This window comes from Condylura cristata, unplaced genomic scaffold (assembly GCF_000260355.1).
Source record: "Condylura cristata isolate star-nosed mole 26May11 unplaced genomic scaffold, ConCri1.0 scaffold00016, whole genome shotgun sequence".
NCBI classification, from domain to species: Eukaryota; Metazoa; Chordata; class Mammalia; order Eulipotyphla; family Talpidae; genus Condylura; species Condylura cristata.
Genome location: NW_004567117.1, coordinates 1,669,959 through 1,686,138, shown reverse-complemented (window position 1 = coordinate 1,686,138; position 16,180 = coordinate 1,669,959). Strand labels below are relative to the sequence as shown.

General features: G+C 33.9%; 1 protein-coding gene across 2 annotated transcripts in view; it reads right to left on the bottom strand.

Annotated features, from left to right (window-relative positions):
• SPIRE1 (spire-type actin nucleation factor 1) overlaps positions 1 to 16,180 on the bottom strand; it is a 143,710-nt gene that overhangs the window by 67,232 nt on the left and 60,298 nt on the right. For both annotated transcript variants that reach the window (XM_012725903.1, XM_004683724.2), the window contains exon 3: positions 8,286 to 8,411. In XM_012725903.1, the coding sequence (XP_012581357.1) occupies positions 8,286 to 8,411 (126 nt within the window). The remainder of the gene's footprint in view (positions 1 to 8,285; positions 8,412 to 16,180) is intronic.

The window sequence follows — 16,180 nt, the reverse complement described above, 5'->3', positions numbered from 1 at the left end:
ATGTCACAGAAATTGTATCTATACATTTAAAAATATATTACAGATCAGGAAGAAAACAATCCATTAGAAAAACAATCAAAAGGCAAAACATTAGAAAAACAATCAAAAGGCAAAATTAGAAACCTGACAAATGGCTCTTATGCATTCTGAAAAGGTACTTCATCCATTCATAAGGAAATTAAGCTAAAGTTATGAGAGAAATTTTTAGTTATCATTTAGAAAACACATTGTAAAGATGTAGTAAAAGAAATATCTGCTGACACGTTACTAAGGAAAACACCAAGTAGTTAAACTCCATGGAGAAAAATTTCATATTTCCTTTCCTTTCATAGTGGATAACTTGCAGCATTGTTTGCAAAAGCAAAAACTTGGAAGTGACTTAATAGTTGTCTAGAGAACCAATTAAATCAATTTCAGTATAGCCACACAAGGAAATATTATGAAGATACAAGAGAAGTAGAAACTGTACAGTGACATGAAATGATCTCCAATATATATTATTAAAAGAAAAAAGGTTAAAGTTCAGAACAGTGTGTAGAAGACAAAACTATCTCTCACAGGAAAAGATGAAATTAGCAGTATTTTTTGATAGAAGAGTACATTTACTACAATATTTTTATGCCTCCCCAATTCTGAATCATGTGAGTTTTTAATTTGTTCAATTAATAAAATTGAAATAAAAATGAAAGAACTTCAAAATGTACAAGAATTCTTACATGATCTCAGATAAAAGTGCTTTTCTGAAATTTTTTTTTCACTTTTTTTTTCTGAAATATTTTAACAGGGAGAATGGTGATAAGAGCAAAGATATCCTGGATATAAACAGTAAAATTTAATTAATGCTGAAGAGGTGAGTACCTCTTTATATTTACTAACATTCATAAAACAATAAATCAAATAGAAAAAGACTGAGGTCATGATTAAGACCATAGATTTTTCTCTATAGGAAAAACAATGTTCACCACTTCGAAGAATTTAAGTCCATTTTAGCTCCAGGGAGAAATTTCCAACTTAAATACCACATTTTATTATTGGAGGTGTTAGAGCAGGCATGAGGACAGAGGGAGAGGCAAGGAATTTGAGAAAGCTAATTAAAATGCATTCCCAATATGTGAATGAGGTAGATGTCTGCTGGCTTTATCTCTGTGAGTGTATACAAATAATAGACTGTCTGGAATCATGTCACAAGCAAATATCTAAGTATGAGTCATATGCTAATTGAAATAGTATTATGATAATTGAATTTGGTTACTGACTGGTTATACGTGGTAGGTGGGAAATGTTCACTTTTTTTTTTTTAACTAATTGCAGGTTATAAAATGTGGTTATTTGATTTCAAAAAAACATTTTAAAATTCTGTCTTAGTCAATTTCAAAAACATTGTTTTCTCTGTAGTAGCAAAAAATATTTTTCACATGTAATACTCTAAGCAAACTATTTTAGTAATAGTCAAGAAAAAACTGACCTCAACGGTTCATCATGAAATTATGATTTCTTAAATAGGACCAACTGAAATCGCTTAATAAAATGTTGCTATGGTAATTGTGCTTACAAGGTATAAGAATATTCATATAATCTTTGTGAATTCATATAAGACATGCTTATGTCCAATTCATCTTCTACCCCTATTATTATTTCCAGATATGGTCAAATATTACTGCCTTAGGATAAACTGGTACCAATATGAGCACCTAGAAATCATCTCCCATCATAACCAAATTTGGAGTAAGATATAACCATTCAGAAGAATTTGACTGATGAGGCTTAAAATAAAGTCACATGTAAGTGACAATCATATAAACATTTAGAAAATCATAATGCTACTTATAAACAGCTAAAGCTATATGCTGCAAGCTTCCTTCCCAAGATTCAATCCTCTTCTTAGGTGGCCCTCATCACACTGCTGAATGGCTGCTCCTACACTGTCATTCCTACTGGGGTATCTTAACTACCACTGTTTCACCAATACAAATGGAAATTATAGAGGCACTTAATCCATGGCTTGTTGTGAGGAATACATGAATCAACATTCAGAAAAAGTCTCAGAAGAGGGGCCTCTCTGGTGGCCTAGGGGTTAAGTTTCAGTGCTATTACTGTGTTGACCCTGAGTTCCATGCCCATCCAGGGAGCTAATACACATGTGGTACAGCAGACCTCTCCTGTCTTGTCTGCTGCTCCCCTCACCAGTATATTTCAATAGATCTGCCTGTTTGTTCCCCTCTCTGTCTCTGGTGAATCTTCTCACTCCCCACACATCCAGCCTATACCCCAGTTCTATGGAAAAAAAAAAATCATAAAAGTCTCAAAAAAGTATCTGACCAAAATAAGTAATAAATATTAGCTACTACCCCAATTACAGTCCACTTGTCAACGATGGATACAATAAATGCTTGTTGTATGAATGAAAAGATTTTGACAACTGCTTTGAAATCTAGAGCTTTTGCACTCACTTGCATTTGCAATAGCTAACTGAGGTTACTGCGTTCTCTTAGGTCTTCAGCAAAATCCTCAGTTCCTTCACTGTTTCTCCTATATTGAGCTCCTTTACATCCTAACCTCTTACCTCAAGATCCATTTTTGCTAAATGTAGCACTAATTCTAAATCTTCCTATCACCACAGACAGCTAATTTATTAAAGCTTATTAAATGTGCTTCAGTTTTCCTGTCTATTAAATGAAGAGGGTGGCAAAGAGTAATGCTATTTAATTAATAGGAGTATCATGATTAAATTGCTAACATTATAAATAGTAAATGAGAGATAATCAGGATTGCTAGTCTTTAGGTAAAAGTGACATAAATAAATGGAGATTATAGCTGCTACCGAGGTCTTTGGATTGTTTTTCCCTCAAAGTAAATAAATTGTCTTGGAATGAAAATCCTATACAAATTAATAAAAATCAAATAGTTTTTATTTTCTACACCCTCCTCCTCAGCTTTCCACTTTAGACAGCAAGATGAACTCTGAAGGGATAGCTATAGGAAGTCGAAGGGTGATTCTATTTTGCTCTAATTTGTCCTCGAATGTGGTCTGTTAAACATTTGGGAAAATCCAAATAAGAATGAAAATGCAGTATTTATTAGGGTAAAAAATGCCTGAGTGAAGGGCCCTAGTGTTACCCTAAATTGAAGAAGCAGTAAGGGAAATGTATCTAAAAAGATAGTGCTATTGACTTTGGCCTTAATTCTCTGACAGTAAATACTGTTCTGGTCCTTAAGAAATACACAGACTAGGCCCTCCCTGGTGGCGCAGCGGGTTAAAGCACAGCACTGAAAAGCTAAAGCCACTTCCACATGAGTTCGATTCCCGCCTGACCCGGAGGTGACCACATGGTGCGGCAGACCTCTCCTGACCCACCGGCTGCTCCCCTCAGCACTGTACTTCGTCGATCTGCCTGTTCTGCTCCCCACTCTGTCTCTGGTGAAGTCTCTTGCCGCCCTGAGCCTCTGGCCTGTACCCCAGTTCTTATGCCCAAATAAATAAATCTTAAAAAAAAAAAAAAAGAAAGAAATACACAGACTAGTGAGATACTTATAAATGGTAGTTATGATACAGTGTGATAACTGAAGGAATTAGAGCAGAATGCTCTGTGAAAAAACATGGAGAATAAAGATATTAACTTAAATCAAAAAACATGTCAGAATAGAGGATATCTGAATTAGTTATTAAGGGCAAGTTGGCATTTTCTAGATGAGAAAAGAGGGGGAAAATATATTTTAAGTAGGAACATCAAGGAATAGACAAAGGGTAGCAGAACACACACACTGAGAAAGAATTAAGAATGGAGAACACAGAGAGACCATTTGTGGAAGGACCCCTAATCATGCTGAAGAGCCTGAACTTTCCACCTATAAGCACCCAGGTGTCAGCAAGATCTTTACATGGAGGCCTAACACTGGAGGACAGACTTAACTGAAAAAGGAAATAACACTAGGAGACATTTTAAGAGATGGCAAGAGATGGTGGCCACTGCATGAGGAAGGCACAGGCAGTGAGAACATGAAAAAGGCTTTGCGTGCTAGAGACAAGAGTGTCAGGGAACCAAGAGTCAAGATATGTGGTAGGAAATCAGATCTACCATAAGGAAACACAGATTCTCTAATTCATTCAACATTGATCAAATATTCATACGGCCATATTACAGTAGGGATACAGCAATAAATTAGAAAAGTTTTCTGCCTTTTAGTGAGAGTAAGTCATAGTAGCAGAGATCAGTAAGTAATAAAAACCAACAAGATGACTACAAATTGTGACAGCTTCCAGGAAAAGAAGTGGGATTTTTATTTTTTAAAAGGCTGAGTACAGGGCTCTCCCTGGTGGAACAACAGGTTAAAGCACAGCACTAAGAAGCTGAAGCCATTTCAGCATGAGTTTGATCACCGCCTGCCCTGGAGGTGATCCACATGGTGTGGCAGACCTCTCCTGACCTGCCCACTGCTCCCCTCAGCAGTGTACTTCATCAGTCAGCCTGTTTTGCGCCCCACTCTGTCTCTGGTGAAGCCTCTCACTGCCCTTGCACCTAGGACCTATACCTCAGTTCTGTATGCACAAATAAATAAATATTTAAACAAAAGAAAAAAAAAAGAAGGCTGAGTACAATAAATATATATGTGTATTAAGGGAGGGCCGAGATATCCTTCCAGTTGCGGCCTGATGGATGCAAATAATAAATCATAATTAAAAGAGTGAATGAAGACATAGTTTATAAGAGAAGTTTAAGATGTCAACAAGAAACTAAGAAGCCAGGTGCAGTCACATCTGAGAAGAGATCAAAGATCATTATAATCGTATAATCAGAAGTGACAATCCACACCTACAGAACCTGCTGAAGAAATCCAAGCTGGCTTAACTCTATCAGCCATCTTATACCTCAAAGACAAAGTGTTTGGAATATTCTGCCTTAGTACTAGGGTTAAGAATGGTATATAAAAGTACAGGGGAAAAAATTTTTAATCACTTTGAATACATAATCTCCCAGAATAGAGAAACAAAAATTTCGTCTATTTTATGTGCCCTCTAATATAAGTTTGTATTGCAGTAATATGAACATGTTTCATAATGTTCAATTATTTTTAGTGTTCATATTTATAAGTAATGTTACAGTATTAGAAATTTCTTCTCCATTGGGATTTTCTATATTCCACCAATACCTTAAAGTACAGAATGAGTCATAGTGATATCAACATACAGTAGGTCAATATTGACTGTAACAGCTAGCTCACTAAATAAAAATAAATCAAATCTGTGTTTTTAAAAGGACCACTGCAGGCCCTCCCTGGTGGCGCAATGGGTTAGAGCGCAGCACTGCAAGCTGGCTGCAGCTGCTTCATTGAGAGTTGGATCCCCAGCACCTGGACGTGATCTACATGGTGAGGCAGACCTCTCCTGACCGGCCCGCTCCCCTCAGCAGTGTACTTCAAATCAGTCGTCCTCCTGCTCCCCACTCTGTCTGTGGTGAATCCTCTCACTGCCCCTACACCTTTGGCCTGTACCCCAGTTCTGTACGCATAAATAAATAAATCTTAAAAAAAAAAAAGGACCATAGCATACTGGAATTTGATTAATATACCTACAGCATCATATTGTTTTCCTATAAAAGCAGCCCCAAATTAACATTTAATATAAAGCAGTATATAACTTAATAGCAAATTTTATTGGGATTGTACTTAAAATGTTTATTAACATTTTTCTACACAAGTAGTAGAATAAAAATGAGGGAAAGTTTGTTGAATGAAGGTTTAGTCACAACTGTAGAGAAATTTATGATTAGAAGGAACCTAAACACCTTTAACTGTCTCTTCTTCCCGATTTAAGTAAACAGACCCATATATAGCAATGGCTATTTGCTTAAGAGGCCACGTGAATAATGAGTGATAAAACATGATCCATCAAGCAATAAAGGGGCTTTAAAAATGACCACTGTCAGTATATTTTAAATATAAAAAATGAATGAAATAATGAGTTACCTGCTTGAAAAAAGGATTCTTCATTCAAAAGAAGGATTCATGTTAAACACTATTCTCTGATACATCAAGTTTTTAATTCTACTATAAATACAGCTTATCTGTAGTGTGAAACAACATATTGACTGAAGGTTGGGGAGCAACAACTATAAATTCCTCAACATGAGATGATGGTAAAAGCATGCTAGGACCATAAATAAAATTGACTTTCTGTTCTGAAAATCATTTTATCTCAGTTGACACTTTGTTCCCATTCACATCCCCCTCTTATTTCTTAGCTCAACATACATTATACTCTCACTCCTCCCATCCTGTTCCTATTTGTGTGAGACATATATACATGTATGTGTGCACTTTTTCCACTCAGCTCAGCTTCAGTGGGTCACTGGCACGAGGCACAGGCTGTCTCTTCTTTCATACAACCTGATGCGCTAAATGGATTGCTTAGATAGTCCCTCTATGCTTACGCACAGGATATCAGCTTGCTTGTAAGACACAGTAATATGTACTTACTCTTGAGGATATCAAATTGCCTCTGAGACACAGTAATGGCAGACTTATCCAAATCTCTATTGTTCTGAGAATAACCTTAAAGGACCTCATTCATTTTTTAAGAAGGAAATCATCATGAAAAAATATTGTTTTACATTTAAATAAACTGCCAATTTAGCATACATGAGATTTAATATAATTAAATTACTTTTGGTCTATCAAATCAGGAAATGTACTTTTGCTAAATTTTCATACTAATTTTATGTCCAAAATCAAATGTCCTTTGGCTAAAATTTCATATTAATTTTAAAAGCACACAGACTTGAGGTTATTTGAAACATCATTGATAATCTAATATTTTCATTTTGTTGAATTAGAAACTTAATTTCAAAATCCCAGTTGGTATTAACTAACTCATAGGTATAGAAGAGATAGCCAGATACCTTCACAAAAGTTATTTTAAGATCTTTAGAAAGAAATCAAATAACATTATTTTATTATAACATTATTCACTAAAGTGAATTTAGTACTCAAAGAAAAGGGTCAAAGTAACTACCATTTGTATATTAAAATGTATGAAAATTCTGTAACTTCAGAAAAGCCACATATATTGCAGAGAAAAAGGAAATTCATCTGAACTGTGGAACTTTGTTCCTAAAATCTTAGTGTTGACAAGCAATTTAAATACCATAAATTTGTAATTAAATGGCACAAAATGTTCTTAAGTATTAGGAATAACACGTTTTACAATTTGTGTTTTCAAGATTCACTATTAAATCAATTTTTATGTGTTGGCAAAAGAACTGAAAGATCCACCATAACAAAATTTCTCATATTTACTAGATATAGTCTTGCTGAAAAGTTTGTAACAGTTGGAAATGTTTCTCAAACTGACTTCAACCTGAAGTAAAAGTTCTGGAAAAACATAATCATAATGTATAAATTATTTCAGTTCTACAAATATTTCTAGAGTATCTCCTATGTTCACATATTGTATTAAGAGTTACCTATTTAAAGATGATTTAAAATGCAGTCATTTATCTCAAGAAACATCTGGTTCAGTGTTGAGACAAAAATATAAAAATCAAATTACTATGGAGTCGAGAAATGCAAGTCAAGATGATGATTAAAATGTAGACGCTATGGAGGTTGTAACACTTAGGGGAAAAGGAAAATCTTGAATACTTCACAAAGGAGTTAACACAAGAACAGGGTTTTAGTGGATAAATAGGAGTTCACTGAGTAAGCAAGGGGAGAAGAGAATTCCAGGCAGGTAGATCAGTATATGCAAGAATCATAAATGTACAATAACATGATATAATATATTCTGAAACTGTAAGTAAATTTGATTGAACAGTGTAAAAATGCAAAGAAGATGCAGTGAAAAAAGGGGTAAGACAAGGAGGGAAGAAATACCATGAGGGCCTTGAGAATAATACAAAGGAGTTTAATTTTACTTTATACATGATGGGGAGATGTATTAATTAGGGACTTCCAAGGTGAAATGATCACAGGTTATTACAAAGACAAAGGTATCTTGACATACACAGAATATTAACATAGAGAAGTGAAGAACACAAAGCTATAATTTCTTTTTATCAGTGGTATCACTCAAAATAATAGATAACAGTGTAAAAGGTTTAAAAATAATAGGAGTGGATGGTAGAAGCCTCAAAGGAAAATAATTTTTGTATAAGTGCTTCTATTTTAAATGTTTTTTTTTTTTAATCAGGAGAGGTGGCAATAAATATTTTAAATAATATCATGAACAAAGTTGAAAATTAAAATTTGTCTTTCATAATGCCAATAATTATAAAAGCAGTAGTGCTTACCTCCTTTGCACTCTTAATTTTAGTAAGAAATGTATGTAGCTCCATTGTTTCTGCAAAGAGTGCACGACATACTGCCTGATAATGACGTGGAGCCTCTGATTCAGCTGGGAGATGAGCAGCACATAACTACAGGAAAAGAAACAAAAATAATGGTGCTTGTTTATTATTTGGGCTTTTTGGTACCATACAAACAGATACACTCAGTGTGTTTGAACTTTCATAGCAGACAGTAAGATAATTCTCATTCAAAGCTTTTAATGCAACACAAGGTCATCAGCAAAGTCCACACAATTATATGGAAAAAGTGGTGTACTATCTAACTTACAAAGTATTTAGCAATGCAAGTGCAAGTACATTTGTTTAAAGGCACATATTGCAATGTGAGTAAATTTTATCACAACACTGAGGGGGGGGTGAGATTCTATACTTCCAATATAGAACGATGTATAAACCAAGGATACTTCAATTAAAAAAAATAAACTCACCACAGACAGGAAAATGGCATAATCAAAATTGTATCTCAGGTATTTCTATTACTAAATTACAGTTCCTGGGCAACAGTATTAGACTGATATTTTCTGATAATCTATGTTTAATGAATAAAATCAAAAAATCTTTAAAAATATTCAGTTCAATCTCCTCTCAAATTTGACATTCAAACTTACAAGGCAGCCACTTAACTGGAAGGGAACATACTTAGTGAAAAAAAGCCAGAAAGAAAAAAAAAATACTGATGATTTCACTCATAGCAGGAATGTAAGGGATCAAGAGGAAAAAAGGCAATTGCAATAAAGTAAAAATGAAAATCAACAAACAAATATAAGGCAGAGGCAGTCTACAGGGGTAGAGGGGCAAATAGGATCAAAGTGGCAGGAAAAGAACACTGGACTATGGTGATGGCACATGGATGAATCGGTAATGGAAGTCCACAGGGATTATAACAGATTAAAAAATGTACAAAATGAAGAATGATGTTAAAAAAAATATATATATATAACATTAAAAAAAGAAAAAGAAATATATTGAATGGTTTCACTTATAGGAGGAATATAAAGGATCAGGAAAAGAAAAGTTATTGTAATGAAGTGAAAACCAAAATCAACAAACAACTATAAGCCAGAGACATTTATGGGGGGGTGAAGGAACTGTGGTGACGGTGCAGAGGTGAATTGGTGTTGGGAATTCCACAGGGGTTACAACTGAGATGAAAAAAGCATACATTATGCAAAAATGAAAAATAATGTAAAAAAAATTTTAACCCACTCAAAAAGAAATTACAACATAATGTGCACATGGGAGGTTTTTTTTTTTTTTTGGAAAGAAGAAAAACGTTCTTTAATTGATTTGCTAAAAAACTAAAATTTTGACCACTGTTATGTGTGACTCGATTCATATTATATTTTGAATGTTCTAATGAAGGTCCAACACTTATGTAACCCACAAGTAATAACTTAGAGTACTTCTTCTTGGGATCCTTTCTGACAATTTCTATGAAAATAATTTAATTGGGCTGGCCAGCAGCTTTTTTTTTTTAAATAATATAATAGTTTATTTTTACATCATTCTGTGCCTTTTTCCACCTCAGTTGTAATCCTCGTGGGCTTCCCATCACCAAATCACCCGTGTGCCATCACCATAGTACAGTGCATTTCCCCACCCCCGTAAAATGTATCGGGTATACAGTTGTTCACTATTATTATTATTACTTTCACCCCCTGGTCCTTTATACTCCTGCTATGAGTGAAACCATCTGGCATTTTCCTTTTCCTTCTGGCTTATTTCACTAAGCATGATCCCTTTCAGCTCCATCCATGTTGCTGTAAAAGGCACATGTTTATCTTTTTTGATTGTTGAGTAATATTCCACTGTGTATATGTATCACATCTTTTTAATCCAGCGATCTACTTTTGGGCATTTGGGTTGATTCCAACAAGGGAGATTTTTTTTTTTAAAGATTTATGTATTTGTGCATACAGAACTGGGGTACAGGCCAGAGGCTCAATGGCAGTGAGAGGCTTCACCAGAGACACAGTGGGGAACAGAACAGGCAGATCGACGAGGTACACTGCTGAGGGGAGCAGCGGGTGGATCAGGAGAGGTCTGCCACACCATGTGGTCACCTCCAGGGCAGGCGGGAATCGAACTCATACATGCGGAAGCGGCTTTAGATTCTCAGTGCTGTGCTTTAACCCGCTGCGCCACCAGGGAGGGCCAAGGGAGATGTTTTTTAAGAACTTCACTGAAATAATTTTTATAAGGATCTTTGAAAACCTCTTTTGGAGACTAAAAATTTCTAAATTATTGTATTGATTTGTTTTTTTATATAAGGTTACTCAAATGAAAGGTGATTAAAAATACACCTATATTGCTATCTGAAAAAACCAGCTATTATATAAGCTAGATTGACTATAACAATTAAAACTTCACTAATAAAAATACTAAGTAAATCATAAAATACTATGTAAATCATAAAATACCATGTAACTGCAGAAGTGAATCATGTATATAAAATGGTCATGCCATCATGGTTAGTGATATGCAAAAATGCAATTTTCTTGGCAGTAAAATATTCCCTTTCTGATTACAGAAAGGGGATACTATGGGACTAACAATCTGTATCATAATTAGTCTCAAGTACTGTCTTTTGTTTTCAGTACTTATTCTGCTTTATTATCATCTTAGAATATAATAGCCTCATACACTGAAGTCTAATCATGCTGGACTGTTTTGACCTAGTTTAACTGTTACAGTAGGCAGCTATGAGTGTCTAGGATGAGAGCTGAATAGTCTATTCCTGTAAAGTACTATACCCTATAACTTCCACTTTGGAGAACACTTAATTCTAACTTGATTTTGATTCCTATTAGCAATCTTTATCAGTTTAGCAATTATTTGGAAGCAGAGGCACCCAAATGTCTTCAAAGTTTGTCTGGGTTTCTTTTAAAGACCACTGAGTTGTTCCTGGAAAGTCAGATTTGTAAGTAGGCCATTTACAAATTATTTGCAAATAAAACTTTCTGAAAAAATAAAAAAATGTCCAATTCACAAAGCTTTAAATTTCAGTTGCAAAAATGTCAATTATATCATAATTTTAATGGTTTATATATACTGAGTATAAAAATTTATCATAAGAAATGAGTAATTAAAAGGAGAAAATAAATACACAAAGATCATCACTAAGTTCAGTACCATATAATTAATAAGGCAGGACCAATTACTAAATTTTTATCTAAATTAGTGAGGAAATTAGCATGTTCCTAGTGAATTTCAAAACTTCAAAGGATAGTGAATTTCAGAATTCAAAGGATAGGACTAGTGAGTAATGCTCACCCAATTAGTCTATATTAACAGAGACCTTATTTCAATAACAAACTCAAACAAAACATTTTGGCTTTCGTTGAACATAATTAATCTTAGGCCAAAATAATACATAAACAGAAAAAGCAGACTTGGTCTGTCTCAGCTATCTAATACATGTGCATTTTGAAAATGAACCAATCTTGTTTGGCATAATAAAATTACTTATTTCTATTTTAATCACTTTATAACTATCCTTAAATTTTTCCCTTGAAGACCTATAAAATAACATACAAATTCTGACATTACATGGTAAACCAAACTAGAGCTTATGATTTCTAAACTATGCCCTTTTATTTTCAGATTCAAGCCAGATTTTATTTGAAACTATGACAACACTGAAAACATATAAAATCATTCACGGGCAATAATGAACATTAAATTTTTATTTATAGCAAAAAAGCTGAACAATAAGAGGAAGTGAGTTTCTAAACCAAATAGTTCCCCATTAATACATTATTTCAATTCATCATGTTTTCTTTTATTCTTTATACATATGATGGGAGATTCAGTATCGTAGTTTTCAAATTTATTAAAACCAAACTTATCTAACACTGCACACCTGAAACATGCAATATTACTTAAAAAAATTCTCATATGGGTACATAACACAGTTATATAATTATAACTTGAAAGACTGCAATATTCTATCTAGTTAACATACCACTTCTTTGTTAGTCATTTGAGTCCAATAAGTAATGCTGAATACATGCCTTCATATATCTATGCAATATTTTCTTCTTTTAAAATTATCCCTGTAAAAAATTTCTTAATAATAGTATTAATAACTTTTTACATATTTGAAACTTTATGTGATTTCAAACATAGACAACACAAAATGAAGAGAATAATGAATTAGCATTTATCCATCACCCAATTTAAGAGGTATAAAATCATCATAGTCATCTCATTTTATTACATCTTCACCCATTTAGCTTTACCCTCCAATATTATTTTTTAGCAAATCATGGATGCCTGATACATATGTAAATATTCTAGCACACAGCTCTAAAGATCAGAGTGCTTTAAAAAACTATTATTATATCTTAAAATATGAGTAATAATTCCTAATATCATAACCTTTAAAAGTAAGAAATCAATTTTTCTGATCATCTCAAGTATATACATGGTCTTACAATTTATTTATTTAACTGGGATCCACATAAGGTCCACATATTGCAACTGGCTATTATAATATCAAATCTCTTTTAATTTCTCCCTCTATTATTTTTAACTTGTAATTTATTTGCTAAAGAACCCATGTGATAGTCCCACTTTCTCACATCTGGATTCTGCTGATGAAATCACCTTGGTGTTATTTAAAATGTTTCTATGTACTAAGAATAGAAACCATAAAGTACTGGAAGCAAAGATGGGAAAAACATGACACAACATACATCTCAGTAATATATTTGACAGCACCCAACGCAATGACAGTGAAGGAAAGGATAAACATATGGGACTACATCAAGTTAAAGAGCTTCTGTATAGCAAAAGAGACATTACAAAAAACAGATAGACATCCTACTGATTAGGAAAAAATTTTCTCACACAATACTAATGATAAAGGATTGATGACAAAGATAAACAAAAAACTGATGAAACTCAACAAAAAATAAATAACCCATCAAAAAATGGGTAGAAGAGCTAAAAAGACACTTGTCCAAAGAGGAAATGCAGATAGCCAACAAGCATATGAAAAAATGTTCAACATCACTTGTAATAAGGGAGATGCAAATTAAAAACACAATGAGATGCCACCTCGCACCAGTGAGAATGGCACACCTTCAAACAACTAGCAACAACAAATGTTGGCAAGGATGTGGAGAAAAAGGAACTCTCCTGCACTACTGGTGGGAATGCAAATTAGTACAACCTCTATGGAAAACTATGGAGGTTTCTCAAACTGCTAAAAATGTTGCTTCCACATGACCCATACCTAGGAGCAATCCCACTCCTAGGTATCTACCCAAAAGACACAAAAACACTGATTCAAAAAGATACCTGTACCCTCATGTTCATTGCTGCTTTATTTATAATAGAAAAGACATGGAATTAACCCAAATGACCAAAAGTAGATTAAAAAGATGTGGTACACAGCCCTCCCTGGTAGCACAGCGGGTTAAAGCACAGCACTAAGAAGCTAAAGCCACTTCTGCATGAGTTCGATCCCCGCCTGCCCCGGAGGTGACCACATGGCATGGCAGACTTCTGACCTCCAGCAAAGTACTTTGTCAATCTGCCTGTTCCGCTCCCACTCTGTCTCTGGTGTCTCACTACCCCCCTGTGCCTCTGGCCTGTACCCCAGTTCTGTATGCACAAATAAGTAAACCTTAAAAAAAAAAGATGTGGTGCATACATACAATGGAATATTACTCAGTGATCAAAAAAGATAAACTCATACCTTTTGCAGCAACATGGATGGAACTGGAAGGGCATATCATGCTTAGTGAAATAAGCCAAAAAGAAAAAGAAAAATACTGGATGGTTTCACTCATAGCAGCAGCATAAAGGACTGGGTGGGGGGGGGTGGAAATAATAATTAACAACTCTATACCAGAAACATTTTATGGGGGTGGAGTGTGGAATGGGAAATAAAATGTGGGGGGAGTGCACTGGACTATGATAATGGCACACGGGTGATTTGGTGATGGGGATTACAACTGAGATGAAAAAAGGCACAAAATGATGTAAAAATAAACTATTATAATAATAAAGAAAAAAGGATACTAAAGAAAAAAATTTTTTTTAATGTTTCTATGTCCCCTGAATTTTCTATAAATTGGTAGATCAGTTAGATCTAGAGGCTGGATCAGACTAATAACTGTGTTTATTTATTTTCTGGCAAGAATGTAGATGGTGGTGTATATAGTTTTATCAGGAGACATACAAAGCCTGTTCTCTTGCGATGCCACAATAGTTACTATTATTGTTTCTTTAGAATTAAAATTACCATTTTACTTTGAAATACTTTTATAGAAACTGGTCTAAAACTAAATGGTTTCCCTGAGATACTGTTCATATAAAAAAGGCATGATGAATATACTTTATTTACCAATTTTCAAACTCAGTTGGCTTCCTAACAATCTCCAATAGTGACTAATGAGTGTTTTATTGATTATCATGTATTCATGGAGTTCAGTATATTTGATATGCTTAATTTATCAAAGCCATTATCCTTACTGATGATCAAATTCTTTTACCTTTGACCAAAGGGAATCTTCCCAGGTTGACTTTTGAATACCTTTAATACAATTTAGTAATCTTGAGTAATTTGTTTATTTTCTGGATAAATTTATATATTTCCTTTGCAGATCTGTAATTACAGTCATTTTTCTATAGAAGCCTAGTATTCTTTTGTTGGAGAATAATATTAAGAGACCATAATTGTGTGGTATCTGTACTCACTGCCACCAAGTTGTTATAATTTGTATGTTTTTTTATGTGTAGGTTATGACTCCCATGTGGTAGAAGTTCTGTTTTACATATTTTGTATCTGGAAGGGCACTATTATATTTAATTTTATTTTACAAATACATAAAATATATGATTTCCAAAATAAATCAATTCAATCAAGACCTCAGAGATGCTTGTTGCTAATATCTGTTCTAGTTTTTCCACTCAGTTTCTTTTCTCTACCTTTAGCTAACTTTTTATTTTGGTTTTAGTTTGTTTTATCTTTCCTTATTATTATTATTTTTTTAAATACTGTTGTGACAGGAACTAACTTTGTTGACGCTTTGTGGGGGATGTACTATGAGGGACACAGCATCCATGGAGTGAGTTTGCAAGGTAAGACTCTTATTTGAGCAGAAGTTCTTGTGCCACTCATTGAAATCATACAGGATAGTTAAAAACTGATCATGTGACAATGGTGTGAGGAATAGGGTCTGGAGAGTAGGAATGGGAGACAAAGTTTTACAAGGAGCAGGGAAGGGGACATCGTGACCATATGTCAAAAGACAGTTGCATCAGCAAGGTATGATGTTATCACAAGCAGAGTTATCCCAGGACCACCATAGAGACAGTCATATAATCAGATCAATAGTGGCCTAGGAGTTTTTGCTCGTGATATATTCTGCTATACTGCCACATTCCATAGGTAGTCAAGAAATGTGTGCGGTGATTTGTAGATAGCAAATGGGTCACAATTGCTCATAAGTGGCCAGCTCATAGGAACCCACAAAAAATAAACTGACACATACATATGTAAACATATTCTTATTCATATTTTTTCTTATATAATATTATCATACAATATATACTTATTTATTCATGTAAACAAGATATCCTGGAGATCTTCAATCTTTTTGATAGCTATATAATAGTACATTATTTGGCTATGTCAGTTAATTTAACCATTCCCCTATTGATGGACATATGGGATATTTCCAATCTTTTGCCATTATAAATACTGATTTTTACATATAATGCCAAATTGTTTTAGATAAGGGATATGCAAATTTACACTTACAGGTATCAATTACTGACTGAAAAAATTACCATTGTTTCAAATTTTAAGCAAAAATAAATTTTTG